At 53.3% G+C, this 22,148-nt stretch overlaps 1 protein-coding gene across 5 annotated transcripts in view; it reads left to right on the forward strand.

Moving 5' to 3' along the window:
* Positions 1-2,354: 2,354 nt before the first annotated feature.
* LOC119973155 (interleukin-1 receptor-associated kinase-like 2) overlaps positions 2,355-22,148 on the forward strand; it is a 116,000-nt gene continuing 96,206 nt past the window's right edge. For all 5 annotated transcript variants that reach the window (XM_038810773.1, XM_038810774.1, XM_038810775.1 and 2 more), the window contains exon 1: positions 2,355-2,991. In XM_038810773.1, coding sequence (XP_038666701.1) covers positions 2,892-2,991 — 100 coding nt within the window. In that variant the 5' untranslated portion in view covers positions 2,355-2,891. The remainder of the gene's footprint in view (positions 2,992-22,148) is intronic.

Below are 22,148 nucleotides of genomic sequence, written 5' to 3' on the forward strand. Positions count from 1 at the left end.
TACTACGCCCAGTGGGTCCCTCAATATGCGGACAAAGCCCGCCCACTCTTTAAGGCCGCACGATTTCCCCTGTCAGCTGAGGCGCGCCAGGCCTTCAGCTGCATCAAGGAGGACATCGCCAAAGCAGCCATGCGGGCGGAGGATGAATCCACTCCCTTTCAGGTTGAGAGCGACGCCTCAGAGGTAGCTCTAGCAGCCACTTTAAATCAGGCAGGGAGGCCTGTTGCATTTTTCTCCCGTACCTATCCGCTTCAGAACTCCGACACTCCTCAGTCGAGAAGAAAGCACAAGCCATCGTGGAGGCTGTTCGTCACTGGAGGCACTACCTCGCAGGTAGGAGGTTCACCCTCATCACCGACCAACGATCGGTTGCCTTTATGTTTGACAACTCGCAAAGGGGCAAAATAAAAAATGATAAAATCCTTCGGTGGAGGATCGAACTCTCCACCTATAGTTACGATATTAAATATCGACCGGGGAAGCTCAACGAGCCCTCGGATGCCCTATCCCGTGGGACATGCGCCAGCGCGCAGATCAGCCGTCTGAAAGCCATCCACGTGGACCTTTGCCATCCAGGGGTCACCCGGCTCGCCCACTACATCAGAGCCCGAAACCTGCCTTTCTCCAACGAGGAGGTAAAAGCGGTCACCAGGGACTGCCCGATCTGTGCACAGTGCAAACCGCACTTCTATAGACCAGACAGGGCCCACCTGGTCAAGGCTTCTAGGCCCTTTGAACGCCTTGCGATCGATTTCAAAGGGCCACTCCCCTCCACTAACAAGAACATTTATTTCCTCAACATCATCGACGAGTTCTCCCGATTCCCTTTTGCCATTCCATGCCCTGATATGACCTCCCACACAGTCATTAGGGCCCTGCATAGTGTCTTCACCCTGTTTGGTTTCCCCAGCTACGTGCACAGCGACCAGGGTTCGTCCTTTATGAGCGACGAGCTGCGTCAGTGCCTGCTCGACAAGGGCATCGCCTCGAGCAGGACTACCAGCTACAACCCCAGGGGGAACGGACAGGTGGAGAGGGAGAACGCGACGGTCTGGAAGACCGTCCTACTGACCCTCCGGTCTAGAAAACTCCAAGTCTCCCAATGGCAAGAAGTCCTCCCAGACGCGCTCCACGCTATCAGATCCCTCCTCTACACAGCTACAAATCAAAGCCCTCACGAGCGGCTCTTCATTTTTTCTAGGGGCACGGCCACAGGGGTCTCACTTCCGGCGTGGCTGAGGACACCAGGCCCGGTTCGTCTGAGGAAGCACGTCAGGGCCCACAAAACCGACCCCCTTGTTGAAAAGGTGTGCCTCCTCCATTCCAACCCCCAGTGCGCATTCGTGGAGTTCCCGGACGGTCGCCAGGACACAGTATCCCTTCGAGACCTGGCACCCGCTGGATCCAGCCCCCCCCTACCCCCACTGAGGAACCCCTTACCCCGTTCCCTATGCTGCCGCCCCCTCGCGCCCCTGATTCCGCAAGCTCACCCCACCGGTTCCACGCGCCAGAACCAGCCCGCCCCCAGCGCCCCCAGTCTCCGGTCGAGCCAGAGGTGTATAAAGTTCGGACGAGACCCGCCCCGGAGTCTGCCATCGTACCCCAGCTCTCAACACCCACCCAGCCACCGCAAGAGGCTGCAACCCCGGTGCTCCGCAGATCGAAAAGAACAATTCGTCCACCGGACAGACTAACTCTGTGAGCCACCACCCCCGCTGGACTCCATTTTTTCATAGGGTGTGAATGTGATACACACCGGATTATAATCTGTATATACATGTGTCCATATTGTAAGTGCAGTTGCACTACCTGACCACCAGGGGGAGTAGCTCTGGGAATGCTCGAGAGTTGTACTGGGCTTCTCCCTTGGCTCCGCGCAGGATTCCTCCCCTGAGAGCTGCTGTATAAAGATCAGTGCCACAGGGTCAGCCGGCCAGTTCACCGAAAGTTCAACGGTTAACAGGCTGGCTCTGTTGTAAGTATATTAAAACCGCTATTCTAATCCTACAAGCACGTGTCCGTAGAAGTGTTGGTTCCAACAACGGGGCATGTCCCTGAAACGTGGGAATCAACAGGGCAGACGGCGCTAAAGGAAAGTTTTGCTATCATTTAAAACTATTTAGCTCCTTGGAAGTGCACGGCAAGCGATAAATTGTAACACTTGTCAGAACAAAGTCCGACATACACACTTTTTAAAGTCTCAGTGTCATACAAAAGCTTATATCAAAGTATCTCCCTAACTGGGGGAATGTATTAGAATCTGTTCCCTGGATGAGAAATGGCGAGGGAATGAACCGCACTTTCACCCCCTCGTATTATATATGTATATGTATTTAAATGGTAGAAAATGCGTGATAAATTTTGTTTATTAAACGGTTATTGAAAGAATAAAACCAAACAGCCCTCAGTAAGCAACAGAAATAAAAGAAGGGTCATGCCAGGCACGAAATGACAATATTTACATCCAATTGCTCAGTTGTACATGACAGAAGCAGCGGGCAAGATTAACCCCTTGTGGAAACCGTGAGCAATGAGTCACAGTTCGAGCTGTTAACACCAAACATCAGCATTCCCCAGACAACAGCACTGTCACAAATGTCAGCAATTCGTTTCACGGGCGGGGAAGAGTACCTAGGGAGGAATTCAAGTCACTTTCCATGGCTGTGTTACAAAGCCAATCAATTCCCCCCCACCACACACCCACTCAACTTCTCCATTTCCGATCTGAGTGACGCAAAGCAGAGAGAGAGAGAGAGAGAGAACATTCCCCCGGAATCCTGCCACTTCACCCTGGCTGAACAAGTTTCGCCCCTTCGCTCCTCCGCCAAAGGAAGGCCAGCTCGGTTTTGGGTAGCAGGGCGGCAGATCCGATCAACACAAACCCCCAAAAGATGACTTCCCAGCACTTTGTCTACGACATCCCCGCCAACATAATGGAAGAGTTTAACTTGGTGATGGACACTTTAGCTCCGGGGCTGTGGCATCGGTTTGGTGAGTAGGCTGCTGCTGATTCGGAGGGTTAATTTTCTCCCTCAAACGTCTGATTGGATGAGTTTGAGTGTATTGACCGTCAGGGATTTTTGACCCTCTGTGTCCAGGGACTCAGACCCTCAGCTGGGTCAGGGCTGGGATCAGCTGCCGGGGTGTCATTCAGCTTGAAGGGGTTGTGGTTCTGGCATTTTCACTGTTAGAGTTCTGCTTTTAGTTTGGGATTTCTCATGCGGCAGTTCATGCTTTCCTGGGAGCCGTAGACCTTTCACCAGGAGGCGAATGACTAAGCGCCAGGGTGATGTTTCTGTCATTGCATCTTGTCTTGTTGGACTCGCGCAACCACCCCCCCCACACACATTTCTGTGCTGGGTGAAAAGACAGGAAAACTCCCAGTCACGGCTGACTTTTCACTCGCCTCTACGCAAGCCTGCTCCCGCGACAATGACCACCTGCATTGATATAGCGCCCCTCACAGAGTAAACCGTCCCGAGGGCTTCGCGGGAGCGTCTCCGGGCGGAAAAGAGAAACGGAGGAAGTGTAAAAAGAGATGTTGAGGCAGGTGACTAAAATTCTTGGTTAAAGGGGAAGGTTTTCAAAGAGGGTCTTAAAGGGGGAAACGCTTGGCAGAGAGTGGGGTGGGGTGGGATGGGGAGGGGGGGGGGGGGGGAATGGAGCCTCAGAACTTTGAGCCCTAGACAGTCATAGCAGCCAGTGACAGGTTATACCTCACTTTTTCTTAGTCATTCTTGGCAGGTAGCATTCAGTGAGTTCAATATTTATTTCCAGCTCTAATTGCCCCTGATAAGGTGATGGTGTGCATTTCACGTGAACCTCCAACCCTCAAGAGTCTCTGCAAATTCTGTACTCTTGCAGGTTCCTTAAAACATATATTTTTAGCCACACTTTCAGTCGCCAATGCTGTTACCTCCTTAAGTGGCTCCATGTCAGACATTGTATCCGACAATGCTCCTGCCAATTTTGGGATGTTTTGGTACTTTAAACGGTGCTATGATATTTACAGGTTGTTGTTCTTCCAGCGTTCAGAAGACAATGCCATTCCCCCCTCACCCCGCTCTCCCAGCTAGTCAGTTGATGTGACCATCAATTCACTAGTGACACGATTGGAAGTAAACTGTGGTTTTAATAGTCTTACAACTGAGCCTGCCTGCGACCAGAGGAACTGAGAGCAGGCTTACGGCTGCAGCACTTATACTTCCGGTAGTGGGAGGGGCCATGGGCAGAGCCAAGAGTGGAGCCCTGTACAAGCTCCTCATCTCCCCCTATGGGCAGAGCCGCGCAACGGCTCACATACAGAGCCCACAAGGACATAATATAATGCAATGCAATACAGTGTGAATTACAATACAGTATAATTCACCACATTCACCCCCTGTAAAAAAAATCAAGTCCGGCGGTGGTGACGGGTCTACAAGTTGAGCCGGTCCGGTGGCCGAGTCGTCCTTTGGGATCAGCAGAGCACCGGGGTTGCAGCCTCTTCGAGTGGCTGGGTGGTGACGATCGGTGTGGGTATGGGGGTGGACTCCGGGGATGTTTTGGTCCGAGCTTCATACCTGACCGGTGCGACGGGTGACGGGGGGGGGACAGGAAACCTACAGGTGCGGGGGCGGCGAGCATGGGCAGGGAACCTATAGGCGCGGGGGCGCAGGGCGTGAGGGGTTGGGTGGGGTGTAGTGTGATGGGTACCTCGGCGGTGGTGGTGGTAGTGGTGGACCCTGCAGGCGCCAGGTCCCGGAGGGAAACGGTGTCCTGACGGCCGTCGGGGAATTCAATGAAGGCGTATTAGGGGTTCGAATGAAGCAGTAGCATTCTCTCTACTAGGGGGTCTGTTTTGTGTGTCCGGACGTGCTTCCGGAGGAGAACCGGGCCCGGTGTCCTCAACCAAGGTGGGAGCGAAGCCCCCGTGGTAGTGCCCCTAGAGAAAACAAATAGGCGTTCGTGAGGGGTCTGCTTGGTGGCGGTGCATAGGAGGGACCTAATTGCATGGAGCGTGTCGGGGAGGATCTCCTGCCAGTGAGAGGTTGGGAGATTCCTGGACCGGAGGGTCAGTAGGACAGTCTTCCAGACCGTCGCATTCTCCCTCTCCACCTACCCGTTACCCCTGGGGTAGTGGCTGGTAGTCCTGCTCGAGGTGATGCCCTTGTCGAGCAGGTACTGATGCAGCTCGTCACTCATAAAGGACAAACCCCTGTCACTGTGCACATAGCTGGGGAAACCGAGCAGGGTGAAGACACTGTGCAGGGCCCTAATGACTGTGTGGGAGGTCATATCGGGGCACGGGATGGCAAAGGGGAAGCGGGAGAACTCATCGATGACGTTCAGAATGTACACATTTCGATTGGTCGAGGGGAGTAGCTCTTGAAATCGATGCTCAGGCATTCAAAGGGCCGGGATGCCTTTACCAGGTGGGCCCTGTCTGGTCTATAGAAGTGCGGTTTGCACTCCGCGCAGATCGGGCAGTCCCTGGTGATGGCTTTGACCCCCTCGGTGGAGAAAGGCAGATTTCGGGCTTTGACGTAGTGGGCGAGCCGGGTGACCCCTGGGTGGCAGATGTCATTGTGGATTGCCTTCAGGCGGTCGCCTTGCGCGCTGGCGCATGTGCCGCGGGACAGGGCATCTGGGGGCTTGTTGAGCTTCCCTGGTCGATATATGATATAGTAATTATAGGTGGAGAGTTCAATCCTCCACCGCAAATTTTATCATTTTTAATTTTGCCCCTTTGCGAGTTGTCAAACATGAAGGCAACCGATCTTTGATTGTGTGATGAGCGTACGGCTTCCACAATGGCTTGAGCTTCCTTTTCGACTGAGGAGTGTCGAAGTTCCGAAGCGGAGAGGGTGCGGGAGAAGAATGCTACTGGTCTCCCTGCCTGATTTAGAGGGGCTGCGAGAGCTACCTCTGAGGCGTCGCTCTCCACCTGGAAGGAGACGGATTCATCCACCGCCTGCATGGCGGCTTTGGCGATGTCCTCCTTGATGCAGTTGAAGGCCTGGCGGGCCTCAGCTGACAGAGGAAAGAGTGTGGTCTTAAATAGTGGGCGGGCTTTTTCCGCATACTGGGGGATCCACTGGGCATAATAAGAGAAAAATCCCAGGCACCTCTTGAGGGCCCTGGGACAATGAGGGAGACGGAGCTGTAAGAGGTGGCGCATACGGTCCGGGCCGGGGTCCAGGACTCCGTTTTCCACGACATAGCTGAGGTTGGCTAGTCTGGTAGTGCAGAAAACGCATTTCTCCGTATTATAGGTGAGGCTGAGTTTCTGGGCGGTTCGGAGAAATCAGTGGAGGTTGGCGTCGTGGTCCTGCTGATCATAGCCGCAGATGGTGACATTGTCCAAGTACGGAAAAGTGGCCCGCAGCCCGTACTGGTCCACCATTCGGTCCATTGTTCGTTGGAAAACCGAGACCCCGTTCGTGACGCCAAACGGGACCCGGAGGAAATGGAAGAGGCGGCCATCTGCCTCGAACGCCATGTAGTGGCGGTCCTCCGGGCGGATTGGGAGCTGGTGATATGCAGACTTCAGATCCACCGTGGAGAATATGCGGTACTGGGCGATCTGATTAACCATGTCTGCAATTCTGGGGAGGGGGTACGCATCGAGGTGCGTGAACCGGTTAATGGTTTGGCTATAATCAACCACCATTCGGAACTTTTCCCCGGTCTTGACGACCACCACCTGAGCTCTCCAGGGGCTGTTACTGGCCTTTATGATTCTCTCATGTAGGAGCCGCTGGACATTGGCTCTAATAAATACCCTGTCCTGCAGGCTATACGACCTGCTGCGAGTGGCTACGGGTTTGCAGTTTGAGGTGAAGTTAGCGAAGAGTGGAGGGGGGGGTCGATTTTTAGTGTCGCTAGACTGCAGATAGTGAGTGGAGGTAGGGGGGTCCGCCGAAGCTGAGTGTGAGGCTCTTGAGGTTACATTGGAAATCGAGTCCAAGTAAGAGTGGGGCGCAGAGTTCGGGGAGTACGTACAGCTGGAAATTAGAGTAGCCGACGCCCTGAATCGTTAGGGTCACGACGGTGCGCCCTTGTATGTGGATTGAGTGTGAGCCCGAGGCGAGGGAGATAGTTTGCTGTGCAGGGAAGATAGGGAGCGAACAGCGTCTTACCAGGTCAGGATGTACGTAGCGCTCGGTGCTCCCGGAGTCGAAGAGGCACGGTGTCCTATACCCGTTGATTTTAACGGACATCATCGAGATCTGGAGGTGCTTTTTTTTGACGCGACTGGTCCAACATGACTACGTTGAGTTGCAGGTAGTCGGCGGCTCAATCAGCTGTGCTGGAGTGGCCCCGTGATGACTGTCCACTGAGGTTGTGGTCGTCGAGGTGAGGTTCGTTTGATGGCCAAGGTGGCAGGTGCTGAAGAAGATGGGGTCCAAGGTGGCCGCCACCGTGGATCGCACGTGGCGGGCGGCGAGGAAGATGGCGTCCAAGATGGCGGCCCACAAGAAACGCACGTGGCCGGCTGCATGGAGGAGGGTTGCCAAGATGGCGGCCCCCATGACTCGCACATTTTGGGTGGGGGCGGAGTCGGCAGACATGCTGCAGCATTACGGGGCCTGCGGGCCTGTGAGTTTGCGAGGCGAGTGCTCTGGACTGCGGGGGAGTTTGGAGTTTTTGATCTTGCCAGACATACTCGGGCATAGTGTCCTTTGCGCCGCAGCTGCTGCAGGTCGCGTTGCGGGCCGGGCAGTGCTGTCGTGGGTGTTGGGGCTGGCCACAAAAATGGCATGCTGGCGCTCCATTGTGGGTCGGTGGCCGCGCGGCGCAGGCCTGGGGCAGTTGCTGGTCGGGGGCCAACGATGGGGTTGCTTGGTCCGTGGGGAATGAGTTCAAACTGCGGAACGCGACCTCCATAGTCGTGGCTAACTCTACAGTGTCCTCCAAGTTCTGGGCGCCTTTTTCAAGCAATCACTGGTGCACATAGTTGGACCTGAGCCCTGCAACGTACACATCACGGACAGCGAGTTCCATATGCTGGGAGGCTGTTACGGCCTGAAAATTGCAGTCCCGAGCAAGGGCTTTTAAGTCGCGCAGAAAGTCTTCTAGCGACTCTGCGGGGGGCTGGCGGCGGGTCATGAAAATGTGCCCCGCGTAAACCTCGTTAATTGACCACACGTACAGTCGGTCGAGCATAGCTAGAGCCTCAGTATATGCGGTGGTACAATTGAGTTGCGTAGAGATACGGTGGCTCACCCGAGCGTGCAGTAGGCTGAGTTTCTGCTCCTCTGTAGTCTCGCATGTGCTTGATTCAGCCAGGTAGGCCTTGAAACATCGAAGCCAGTGTAGGAATATTTCCTTCGGCTCTGCAGCCTGCGGGTCGAGTTCTAGTCGATCAGGTTTGAGGGCTGATTCCATTGTAGTTTTCTTCAAGTTTCCTGAGACTATTAAATTGATGTGACCATCAATTCACTAGAGACACGATTGGAAGTAAACTGTGGTTTTAATAGACTTACAACTGAGTCTGCCTGCGACCAGAGGGACTGAGAGCAGGCTTATGGCTGCAGCACTTTATACTTCCGGTAGTGGGAGGGGCCATGGGCAGAGCCAAGGGTGGAGCCCTGTACAAGCTCCTCATCTCCCCCTATGGGCAGAGCCGCGCAACGGCCCACATACAGAGCCCACAAGGATATAATATAATGCAATGCAATACAGTGTGAATTACAATACAGTATAATTCACCGCATCAGTGATGTATGTTTTCAATAGCATCACTTCCAGGAACATCAATGTCCACAGCTGCAACCAGACAACCATCAGTAAGAACTCAGGGAGGGTATGGGCTGTTCGTTGGTGTTAATTACATTACAAATAGGGGGCAGTGTATAAGGTGTGCGCACACATGCTAGATAGTACCTGAAATGATGAACCAGCAATATCAAAGAATGAATGAACTGCAGGTATCAGCTCTCATTGATTTCAATGTAATTCCACGATTAAGTAACCACACGTGAAACATTAATTAAAAGCATTGAAGGTCCAGATGCTGTGGTAGGATGTGAATTAAGCCGTTGGGTCAAAATCCTGGAATTCCTTCTCTTACAGCACAGTGGGTGTACCTACACCACATGGACTGCAACAGTTCAAGAAGGCAGCTCACCCACCTTCAGTCGGGCAACTAGGGATGGGTAACAAATGCTGGCCTAGCCAGTGACGCCCATATCCTGTAAATTAATTTTTAAAGTCTGGCCAATAGTTGGATGACTCCGGGAGTGTGCCGAAACCTTCCTCGTCCTGTAGCGTGGGCAGAGGGAGGAGGGATGGACCTGGTGGGGCTAATGCTGGGAGCGCCGGGGGAGGGGAAGGTGGCCCGTGAGTGGGGAAGTGTGTGGGAGTGGAACCTGAGGGAGCCAGGTCCCTAAGTGAGACCGTATCCTGGCGGCCGTCGGGGAACTCCACATAGGCATACTGGGGCTTGGCGTGGAGCAAGTGTACCCTGTCCACCAAGGGGTCCGCCTTGTGGAGTCGGACATGCCTACGCAGTAGGACCGGTCCTGGAGCTGCGAGCCAAGTCGGGAGCGACACCCCGGATGTGGACTTCCTAGGGAAGGTAAAAACACGTTCATGGGGTGTGTTATTCGTGGCGGTGCACAGTAGAGACCGGATGGAGTGCAATGCACCTGGGAGGACCTGCTGCCAGCGAGCGGCTGGGAGGTTTCTGTAGGGCCAGCTGGACGGCCCTCCATACCGTCCCGTTCTCCCTCTCTACCTGCCCCTTTCCCCGGGGGTTGAATCTTGTCGTCCTGCTGGATGCGATACCCCTGCTGAGCAGGAACTGACGCAGCTCATCGCTCATGGATGAGGATCCTCTATCGCTGTGAATGTAGTCGGGGAAACCGAACAGAGCGAAGATGGAGTTGAGGGCCTTGATGATAGTGGCGGACGTCATATCGGGGCATGGGATGGCGAAGGGGAAGCTGGAGAATTCATCGACCACACTAAGGATATAGGTGTTGCGGTCGGTGGAGGGGAGGGGCCCTTGGAAATCCATGCTGAGGCGTTCAAAGGGGCGGGACTCCCTTTCCCGCGCTGGAGCGGGGCCGAGGAGGGGTGGTAAGGGGGGGATGTCCCCCATGCCGGGAGGAGTCGGATTGTGGCAGGGGCAGCCGGGTCAGCGTAAACCAGCTGACTTACGGAAGTACTATGGAGGGTGCATCGCGGCTAGGAAGGGTCCTAGCCTGGGGGGGGAGGGGGGTGGGGGGGGGTGGGAAGGGGAGGGGGGAAGGGGGGGGCTACCGGGTTGCTGCTGAAAAGGCCAGGGAGGAGAAGTTGAGGACCGGAGGGGTGGGGGGAGGGCGTCATCGCCATGGGGAGCGGGTCAGAAGGGGAGGGCTGACTCGGGGCGAGCAGGTGACAGGATATGGCTAGTCGGCAGGGGAGAGGGGCGGGCTGCCCTTCGACCCGGCTGATCACTTGGAATGTGAGGGGGCTGAATGGGCCGGTCAAGAGAACGAGAGTAATCTCGCATTTGAAGGGACTGAAGGCGGATGTAGCAATGCTACAAGAGACCCATTTGAAGGTGGCGGACCAGGTCCGCCTGAGGAGGGGGTGGGTGGGACAGGTGTTCCACTCAGGACTGGACGCAAAGAACCGGGGGGTGGCGATCCTGGTAGGGAAGAGGGTGTCGTTCGGGGCGGCGGAGGTGGTGGCGGATAAAGAGGGTAGATATGTCATGGTGAAGGGTAGGCTACAGGGGGAGAAAGTGGTGATGGTTAATGTGTATGCCCCGAATTGGGACGACGCTGGCTTCATGAGGCGCCTACTGGGCCTCATCCCGGACCTGGAGGCAGGGGGCCTGATCATGGGGGGGGACTTCAACACAGTGCTGGACCCCGTGCTGGACAGATCGAGTTCAAGGACGAGTAGGAGGCCGGCAGCGGCAGAAGTGTTAAAGGGGTTTATGGAGCAGATGGGAGGGGTAGATCCCTGGAGGTTTGGGAGGCCGAGGGCGAGGGAGTATTCCTTTTTCTCCCATGTCCACAGAGTCTATTCTAGAATTGACTTTTTTGTATTGAGCAGGGGACTGATCCCGAGAGTACGGGAAGTGGAGTACTCGGCCATAGCGGTCTCAGACCATGCGCCACACTGGGTAGATTTGGAAATGGGGGAGGCACGAGACCAGCGTCCGCTGTGGCGCCTGGATGTGGGGTTGCTGGCGGATGAGGAGGTGTGTAAGAGGGTCCGGAAGAGCATTGAAAGATATCTGGCCACTAATGACACGGGGGAGGTGCAGGTGGGGATGGTCTGGGAGGCCCTGAAGGCGGTGATCCGGGGGGAGCTGATCTCCATACGGGCACATAGGGAAAGGAGGGAGAGACAGGAGAGGGAGAGGCTGGTGGGGGAGCTTTTGGACGTGGATAGGAGATATGCGGAGGCACCAGAGGAGGGGCTGTTGGGGGAACGGCGCAGTTTGCAGGCTAAGTTCGACCTGTTGACCACCAGAAAGGCAGAGACACAGTGGAGAAGGGCGCAGGGCGCGATTTATGAGTATGGGGAGAAGGCAAGTAGGATGTTGGCGCATCAGCTCCGCAAGCGGGATGCGGCCAGGGAAATTGGGGGAGTGAGGGAGAGGGGTAGTGCACGTAGTGCAGAAGGGGCCAGAAGTAAATGGGGTCTTCAGAGACTTCTACAAGGAGCTGTATCGGTCAGAGCCGCCGACGAGGGGAGGGGGGATGGAGGGCTTCTTGAACAAATTGAGGTTCCCCAAGGTCCAAGAGGAGCTGGTAGAGGGGCTGGGGGCGCCGATAGGGTTAGAGGAGCTAGTCAAGGGGATTGGGCATATGCAGACGGGGAAGGCGCCGGGGCCAGACGGGTTCCCGGTGGAATTTTACAAAAAATATGCGGATTTGGTGGGCCCTGTGCTGGTACGAGCCTTCAACGAGGCATGGGAGGGGGGGGCTCTGCCCCCGACAATGTCGCAGGCACTGATCTCTCTGATCTTGAAGCGGGACAAGGACCCCGTGCAGTGTGGGTCATATAGGCCTATCTCGCTCCTGAATGTGGACGCCAAGTTGCTGGCAAAGATCCTGGCTACCAGGATAGAGGATTGTGTGCCAGGGGTGATACACGAGGACCAGACGGGTTTTGTGAAAGGGCGGCAGCTTAATACGAACGTGCGGAGACTGCTAAACGTCATCATGATGCCGGCAGTGGAGGGTGAGGCGGAGATAGTGGTGGCATTGGACGCGGAGAAAGCATTTGATAGGGTGGAGTGGAAGTACCTGTGGGAGACGCTGGAACGGTTTGGATTTGGGGAGGGATTTATTAAATGGGTGAAGCTGCTCTACTCGGCCCCGATGGCAAGTGTAGTGACGAATGGTAGGAGGTCGGAATACTTTGGGCTCCACCGGGGGACCGGACAGGGGTGCCCCTTGTCCCCCCTGCTCTTCGCACTGGCAATTGAACCGTTGGCGATGGCACTGAGGGGCTCAGGGGGGTGGAGAGGGCTGACAAGGGGCGGGGAGGAGCACCGGGTATCGTTATACGCGGACGACCTGCTGCTATACGTGGCAGACCCAGAAGGGGGAATGCCGGAGGTGTTGGAACTGCTAGCAGAATTTGGGGACTTTTCGGGGTACAAGCTAAACTTGGGCAAGAGTGAGGTATTTGTGATACACCCAGGGGACCAGGAAGAGGGAATCGGGAGACTCCCGTTTAAGAGAGCAGGAAAGAGTTTTAGATATTTAGGGGTGCAGGTGGCAAGGAACTGGGGGACTCTCCACAAGCTGAACTTCTCCAGGCTGGTGGAACAGATGGAGGAGGAATTTAAAAGGTGGGACATGGTGCCGCTGTCGCTGGCGGGCAGAGTGCAGTCCGTTAAAATGACGGTCCTCCCGAGGTTTTTGTTTTTATTTCAGTGCTTGCCCATCTTCCTCCCTAGGGCCTTCTTCAAAAAGGTGACGAGTAGCATCATGAGCTACGTGTGGACGCACGGCACCCCAAGGGTGAGGAAGGTCCTCTTGGAGCGGAGTAGGGATAGTGGAGGGCTGGCATTACCCAATCTGTCGGGGTATTACTGGGCGGCAAATGTATCGATGGTGCGCAAGTTGATGATGGAAGGGGAGGGGGCACTTGGAAACGAATGGAGAGGGCGTCCTGTGGCAACATAAGCCTGGGGGCCTTAGTAACGGCGCCATGGCCGCTCCCTCCCACGAGGTACACCACAAGCCCGGTGGTGGCGGCCACCCTCAAGATCTGGGGGCAGTGGAGGAGACACAGGGGGGAAGTGGGAGGTCTGATGGAGGCACCGTTAAGAGGGAACCATAGATTCATCCCGGGGAACATGGACGGGGGATTCCAGAGCTGGCACAGGGTGGGCATCAGGCAGCTGAAGGATCTGTTTGTAGATGGGAGGTTTGCGAGCCTGAGAGAGCTGGAGGAGAAATTCGGGCTCCCCCCGGGAAACATGTTTAGACATTTGCAGGTGAAGACATTTGCTAGACGCCAGGTGGAAGGGTTTCCCTTGCTCCCCAGTAGGGGGGCGAGTGATAGGGTGCTCTCGGGGGTCTGGGTCGGAGGGGGGAGGATATCGGACATCTACAAAGTAATGCAGGAGGCGGAGGAGGCATCAGTAGGGGAGCTGAAAGCCAAGTGGGAGGGGGAGCTGGGAGAACAGATAGAGGATGGGACATGGGCTGATGCCCTGGAGAGGGTTAATTCTTCCTCCTCGTGTGCGAGGCTTAGCCTCATTCAATTTAAGGTGCTACATAGAGCCCATATGACGGGGACAAGGATGAGTCGGTTCTTTGGGGGTGAGGACAGATGTGTCAGGTGTTCGGGAAGTCCAGCGAACCATGTCCATATGTTTTGGGCATGTCCGGCACTGGAGGAGTTCTGGAAGGGGGTGGCAAGGACGGTGTCGAGGGTGGTGGGATCCAGGGTCAAACCAGGATGGGGGCTTGCGATCTTTGGGGTTGGGGTGGAGCCGGGGGTACAGGAGGCGAGAGAGGCCGGAGTACTGGCCTTTGCGTCCCTAGTTGCTCGAAGAAGGATACTAATACAGTGGAAGGACGCGAGGCCTCCAAGCGTGGAAACTTGGATTAATGACATGGCAAGCTTTATTCAGTTGGAAAGGGTCAAATTCGCCCTGAGAGGGTCGGTACAAGGGTTCTTCAGGCGGTGGCAGCCGTTCCTCGACTTTTTGGCTCAGAGATAGGGTACAGAGGTCGTAGCAGCAGCAACCCGGGGGGGGGGGGGGAGGGGGGGGTGGCAACAACGGTTGTGGTGGGTTATTTACGGTTGAAATGCGGGCAAATTTGCTCGCAGTTCATGTCTGATGTTGATTGTTGCTTTGTTTGTTTTTGGGGGAGGGGGGAGGGGGGAGGGACAACGCGCGCGAGTTCGGGCGGGGGGGGATATTTGTTAAGAGGGAATATTTTGTAATATTTTATAGTTAGTTGGGGTAAATATCTTCATGTAAAAAATTCTTTCAATAAAAATTATTTAAAAAAAAAAAAGGGGCGGAACGCTTTCACCAGGCGCGCGCGGTCTGGCCGGTAGAAGTGCGGCTTGCACTCCGCACAGACCTGGCAGTCCCTGGTGACTGTCCGTACTTCCTCGACGGAGTAGGGAAGATTGCAGGCTTTGACGAGGTGGTACAATCGAGTGACCCCTGGGTGACAAAGGCTGTCATGCAGGGCCCGGAGTTGGTCTACTTGTGCGCTGGCACATATACCTCGGGAGAGGGCGTCTGGGGGCTCGTTGAGCTTGCCGGGGCGATACAAAATCTCGTAATTGTAGGTGGCGAGCTCGATTCTCCACCGCAAGATTTTAGCATTTTTGATCTTGCCCCGCTGCGTGTTGTTGAACATGAAAGCTACGGACCGTTGGTCAGTGAGGAGAGTGAATCTCCTGCCAGCCAGGTAATGCCTCCAGTGCCGCACAACTTCAACGATTGCCTGGGCCTCCTTTTCAACAGATGAATGTCGAATTTCAGAGGCATGAAGGGTGCGGGAAAAGAATACCACGGGTCTGCCTGCCTGATTCAGCGTGGCGGCAAGGGCTACATCTGAAGCGTCGCTCTCTACTTGAAAGGGCAGTGTCTCGTCTACTGCATGCATCCCGGCCTTGGCTATGTCTGCTCTAATACGGGCGAAGGCATGTTGTGCCTCGGCCGTGAGGGGAAATTGAGTGGACTGTATAAGAGGGCGGGCCTTGTCCGCATAGTTTGGGACCCACTGGGCGTAGTAGGAGAAGAACCCAAGGCAGCGTTTGAGGGCCTTAGGGCAGTGAGGGAGGGGAAGCTCCATGAGGGGGCGCATGCGGTCGGGGTCGGGCCCCAGGAGTCCGTTTTGGACTACGTAGCCGAGGATGGCTGAGCGGTTGGTGCTGAACACACACTTCTCCTTGTTGTAGGTGAGGTTGAGGAGAGTGGCGGTGTGGAGAAATTTGGCAAGGTTGGCGTCGTGGTCCTGCTGGTTGTGGCTGCAGATGGTGACATTGTCCAGGTACGGAAACGTGGCCCGCAGTCCGTACCGGTCAACCATTCGGTCCATTTCTCCTTGGAATACCGAGACCCCATTAGTGACGCCGAAGGGAACCCTAAGAAATTGAGAGAGGCGACCGTGCGCCTCGAAGGCAGTGTATGGACGGTCCGATTTACGGATGGGGAGCTGGTGGTAGGCGGATTTAAGGTCAATCGTTGAGAAGACCCAGTACTGTGCAATCTGATTGACCATATCAGAAATGCGGGGGAGGGGCTACGCGTCGAGCTGCGTGTACCGATTGATGGTCTGGCTGTAGTCCACGACCATCCTGTGTTTCTCCCCAGTTTTAACCACTACCACTTGGGCTATCCAGGGGCTGTTGCTGGCCTCGATGATACCCTCCCGAAGCAGCTGCTGGACTTCGGACCTCATGAAGGTCCTGTCCTGGGTGCTGTACCGTCTGCTCCTGGTGGCGATGGGCTTGCAATCCGCAGTTAGATTGGCAAAGAGGGAGGGGGGTCAACCTTGAGGGTCGTGAGGCCGCAAACGGTGAGTGGGGGTAGGGGTCCGCCAAATTTGAGGGTGAGACTCTGGAGATTACACTGAAAGTCCAGACCCAGCAATAGTGCAGCACAGAGGGTGGGCAGAACGTAGAGGCGGAAACTGCTGAATTCTACGCCTTGGACAGTGAGGTTGACCACACAGAAACCTCGGATCGGGACAGAGTGGGATCCAGAGGCCAGGGAGACCCATTGGTTGGCGGGGTGGACCGCGAGGGAGCAGCACCTTACCGTGTCCGGGTGGATGAAACTTTCGGTGCTCCCGGAGTCCAGTAGGCAAGAGGTCGCGTGGCCGTTGATTCCCACTGTCGTCGAAGCGGTGGGCAGGTTGTGAGGACGGGACTGGTCCAGTGTCACAGAGGCAAGCAGCGGGTGGTCGTCCGAGGATTCAGATGGGGAGCGTCGGCGACCTGGATCCAGCGTTTCAGTCCTGTGGGGGAGAAGAAATGGTGGCGATGGCGGCGTCCGGAGGACCTGTTGAGGAGAAGATGGCGGCGTCCATGCAGCGCACGTTGTGGGGGCAGGACAAGATGGCGGCGCCCATGGGCCGCACATGGACCTGGGGGGAGAAGATGGCAGCGCCCACTGGTCGCACGTGGCCCCGGGTGCAGAAGACGGCGGCGCCCATTGCGCGATCGGCTGGGGGAAGTGAGCAATTTCGGGCGCGATAGCACGACTGTGCGGGCCTGGCACACCGCCGCAAAGTGGCCCTTCTTACCGCAGGATTTGCAAGTGGCGGTGTGGGTTGGGCAGCGCTGGCGGGGGTGCTTCTGCTGGCCGCAGAAGTAGCAGCGGCGACCCCCAGGGTGCGTGGTGTGGCGGGCGGCGCAGGCATATTGAGCAGGAGTGGCCCCAGTCGGGGCGGTCGTTTGCGGGGTCCAGGAGGGGTAGGAGGGGTGGACCGCGCTGCGAGCGGGGTAGGATTGGACGTTGCGAGATGCAACTGTCATGGAGAGCGCTAAGGCCCCTTCCAGCAGTCGTTGTCGGTTGGGGTCCAACGCAATCCCTGTCACGAATGCGTCACGCATGAGGAGATTGGAATGTTCCGTGACCAATCCCGGACGAGTGGGATAAGAACCCGCCAGAAGTCATCGATCGACTCACCAGGTAGTGAGTGGCGAGTACGTGCCTTGCGAAGAGTGTGTTTGTCTTCTGAAGGTAATTCTCTTTAAGGAGTGCCATAGCGCCTGCGTAATTCGGGGCGTCCTGGATCAGCGGGAACAAGCTGGAGCTCAACCTGGAGTATAGAACTTGGATCTTCTGAGCTTCCGTCGGCGTGGGGTTCACAGCGTTGATGTAGGCCTCAAAGCAAGCCAGCCAGTGATTAAAGTCCTTTCTAGTGTCTGGCGAGTGCGGATCCAGCTGCAGGCGATCCGGTTTGATCCTGATGTCCAAAATGTAGAAAATCTGACTGTAATAAATTGATGCACTATCAATTGCACGAAAGACTCAGATTGGTACAACTGTGGTTTATTACAGTCAGATGCGTGGCCTCCTACTGCAGCTGGCGAAATGGCTGATCAGGAGGAGGTCATGCATATTTATACGGCTCCTTGTGGGCGGAGCTAGCCGGCAGGGGCTACCGGCGAACCTGTAGTGTAGGTCCTACCGTACATCCCCTAATACAGTTGCGCACAGTTAACACAGTGGATCACCACATTAAAATGGCTGGTCCAGTTCAGTTTCTGATCAATGGTAACCGATTCTCCCACTGCCCCCCCCCCCCCCCCCCGGATGCTGATTGTGGGGGATTAATTGATGTTAATGTCACTGAATGTCAAGGGCTGATGGTTAGATCTTCTACTGTAGGAGACGGTCATTGCCTGGCATTGTGTTGCGTGAACGTACCTTGCCACTTGTCAGCCCACGCCTGGATATTGTCCAGGTCTGTCTTGCTACATTTGGACATGAACTGCTTCATTAAGTGACGAGTCGCGAATGGTGCTGAACGTTGTACAGTCATCCGCAAACATCCCCACTCCTGACCTTATGATGGAAAGGCGGTCATTGCTGAAGGTGGTTGGGCCTACGACACTACCCTGAGGAACTCCTGCAGTGATGTCCTGGAGCTGAGAGGATTGACCTCCAACCCATCACAACCATCTTCCTTTGTGCCAGGTATGACTCCAACCAGCAGAGAGCTTCCCCCTGATTCCCATTAACTCCAGTTTAGCTAGGGCTCCTTGATGCCATGAAACGAAAGGGAAAATGCTGGAAAATCTCAGCAAGTCTGGCAGCATCTGTAGGGAGAGAAAAGAGCTAACGTTTCGAGTCCGATGACTCTTTGTCAAAGCTTTTATCCTTGATGCCATACTTGGTCAAATGCTGCCTTGATGTCAAGGGCAGTTACTCTCACCTCACATCTGGCATTCAGCTCTTTTATCCATGTTTGAACCAAGGCTGTAATGAGGCAGCTCTCACAACTTTGGGACAAGCTCCCCAGATTTAGTAACAGGACTTTGCAGGGCCGACAGGGCTGTGTTTGCCGTTGTTCATTCTGGTGCCCAGATCGTGCCTAGGTCGATGCGGGTGGTCCGTCCGATTTTGTTCCTTTTTTGTGTTTCATAGTGGTTGAATACAGATGAGTGGCTAACTTGGCCATTTCAGAAGGCGTTTAAGAGTCAACCATATTGCTGTAGATCTGGAGTCACAAGTAGGCCAGACCAAATAAGGATGGCAAGTGTTTCCTTCCCTTAAGGGCATTTGTGAACCAGATGGTCATCTTTTAATTCCAGATATTTTATTGAGTTTAAATTCCACCATTTGCCATGGTGGGATTTGAACCCTGGGTCTCAGAATTACTACAGCGACAAACACCACTACACTACCGCCTCCCCTTCATTAACTTTAGGCTCGACTATTGCAACACCCTCCTAGCTGGTCTCCCACATTCTATTCTCTGTAAACTTGTGGTCACCCAAAACTCTCGTGACCATCCGTGCCTTGACTCGCAGTACGTCCTGTTCCACTGGCACCCAAGTGCTCGCTGGCCTGCATTGGTTGCCAGTCGAGCAAAATCTCAATTTTAAAATTCTCATCTTTGTTTCCAATTCCCTCCATGGCCTTGCCTAGTTCAGCCTCACAACCTGTAACATCTGCACTCCTCCCGTTCTGGCCTGTTGTGCATTCCTTATCTTAATTACTCGACCATTGGTGGCTACGCCTTCAGTTGCTTAGGCCCCAAGCTCTGGAATTCCCTCTCTAGACCTCTCTGCCTTTCCATTTCACTGTCCCCCTTTAACACACCTCATAAAATCTATCTCTATGATCAAGGTTTTGGTCATCTTACCAAACAACTCCTTACGTGGTTCAGTGTCACACTTTGTTTTAGAATATAAAGCACCGTGAAATGTTTCATTATATTAAAGGCGCTAGTTGTTGTAGTGGTGCAATTCATGGGAGTGGTTATTTTGCATATTTGTTTCTTTTTTTTTTGCCAACAAAGCCAGTCACTGTGAACAGCAGAAAATCTCCCACACGCATGAGGGGTATCACACAGTTGATCATAATCTTCCCTCGGAGTCAGAAATCTTAGTATTACGAGCTGTGCTGGCACTTCTGGGCCTCGTCCCTTGCTTTATCTCACTCTAGTTATCTTTCTGCTATTGTTCCTGCACACATTTGGGCCCCAAGAAAAACGGCATCAGAATGAAAGATTTTCTTCTGTGAAATTGAAAGTATCTTTTAAAGATGTGCCAAATTAATCCAGATTAATATCTAATTAGCTCTTTGGATACGCACTGAAAATGTGGCAGAGATTGACTCATATCTGATTGGCCACATGAGCAATATTTTTGAAATGCCACTTTGAAGAACAGATTTACTGCCAGTATTATCAAAACCTGAAGTTATCTATTTACAGTAACAGTACCTTCAAATATAACTGCACTGCAGAAAGCACCTATCTACCCTTGTGTATTCAGAAACAAAGGAATTGGGCATTTTCACTCGGACTGTTGCACCCAAATTTCTGTTCCCTTTTCTCTCGTATTTTCACCTCCTACCTCAAAGTCTGTGGCCTAGGGGTGAGAGGAATAATCAGGCAGGATAACTGATCCTGTTCACTCTCCTGTGGCATCACCTGGTAAGAGCCTATGAGTGAACATTTTAGTGAAAGAACCATTTGAAATATGGGCACTCACTACCTTAAAGTGTAAGCTTTCTGACATGATGGGGAGTGGCAAACATCAGATTTTTTTGTACTAATTGGGAGTCAGTTCCACTGTTGCTGAAGTTGTGGTGAGCTAAGCTGGGACAATGGAGGGGGTCAACATTGAAAGAACAAAGAGAAATGGAACACAGAAATTAAAGTGATGACTCTCAGGGTAATTAGAATTTTACTTATTTAGGTTACTGTGTATGAATAAAATCTCTATTAAAAGCAGGATATTGAGGGAAGGCACAAAGATGATTTACAAGGATGATACCAGAGATTATTATTGTGCCGAGAAAATTATTCACTTAGCAAATGTGGAACTTGTAGCACCTTTCCTGTCTGAGGGTGCACCATCACGGGTAGTTTATTCTTTTCTCTTAAAAATGAAAGTTTATCAACCATCTTTCCAAGAGTATGCCCCCTTTAAAAACAAACATTAATTGTGGTACCATATTCAGGAAGGTTTTGCTGTCAGTGCACCAGAACGTCAGTGGGCGAATCCTATTGCTTGTTGCAAGCACTTACAAAACCTCGGGGGGAGTCCTACATTAAGGTGATGGGGTAGTGATTCACAAGAAAATAGAAAACTTTCATTTATATAATCCCTTTCAAAACTACTGACTGTCTCTTTACAGTCAATGAAGTATTTTTGAAGTGTATTCACTGTTGTGATGCCAGAACCACAGCAGCAAATTCCAACAAACAGCAATCTGAGTGGCGCAGTGGATAGCACTGGGACTGCAGCGCTGAGGACCCGGGTTCGAATCCCGGCGCTGGGGCACTGTCCATGTGGAGTTTGCACATTCTCCCCATGTCTACGGGGGTTTCACCCCCACAACCCAAAGATGTGCAGGTTAGGTGGACTGGCCAGGATAAATTGCCCCTTAATTGAAAAAAAATAGTAATCGGGTATTCTAAATTTATAAAATTAAATTTTTTTTTAAACGCAATCTGATAAGGACAGAATATTCTGTTATTGATGGTAAGGACTGAGGATAAATATTGGCTCGGACACTGGGGATAACTCCATGGCGCTCCTTCGGAATTCTCGCATAGGATCTTTCATGTCCACCTGAAAGGGCAGATGGGGCGTCGGCTGAACGCTTCACCTGGAAAATGGTACACTCAACAGTGCAGCACTCCCTCTGTACTACACTTGGAGTATCAGATTGAGTTTTGTACTTGGGTCCTGGGGTTGGCCTCAGACGCAGAACCTTCTGACCCAGAGACCAGTGTGCTACCAACTGAGCAACAACTGACACACTATTCAATTTTGCTTTGTACCGTTCAAAATATGGGCTCTCAACCTTAACTTGTATATGGATAAGAACAGTCAAGCCACAAATCTACTGATGGAAGGAAGTGATGTGGGTTATTATTTTTGGCCTCTGCTTCACAAACGTCACTCAATGTGATTGCATTGATGTGGAAATTAATCAGCTTAAGGCTACGTAGCGGAAAGAAAAACCCCCTGTGAGAGATTGAATAATTTGGGAATTCATATTAGAGCTTGAGTGAAGTTGCCCAACTTCAGTGGAAATCGATCTGATGACTTGAGTATTTTATGACTGGTTTTTATATATTGAATAGTGTTTCATTAGGCAGCAGGAGGAATTTATTACTCTTTGAAGCACTACTATTTACTACACAGATCAACCATTAAGACACATTAGAGCAAAAGCTCTATCCCCAAAAAATTAAATAGCCCAATTGTGGTAACTTGAGACTACAAAGTAGGTAGTCGAATGCATTGTTTAAAAGAAAGAACTTCTTTACATAATAAATAACGGAGTTTAACAGTAACAGTAACTCAGCAGAACTGTAGAAACAGAAATTAAAACAGGAGCACGTAAAACAGGCCTTGCTCCAGCTCACCCTCATGCAGATTGAAAAGCCCGTACATGCTCAGAACTCTCAACAAATGCCAGTAAAATAATTACGTAGGAGAAAAGCTTACAAGATCACTCGGTACTCAAAATCACACTTTAACACCAA

Source organism: Scyliorhinus canicula, chromosome 11 (assembly GCF_902713615.1).
Source record: "Scyliorhinus canicula chromosome 11, sScyCan1.1, whole genome shotgun sequence".
Classification (NCBI taxonomy): domain Eukaryota; kingdom Metazoa; phylum Chordata; class Chondrichthyes; order Carcharhiniformes; family Scyliorhinidae; genus Scyliorhinus; species Scyliorhinus canicula.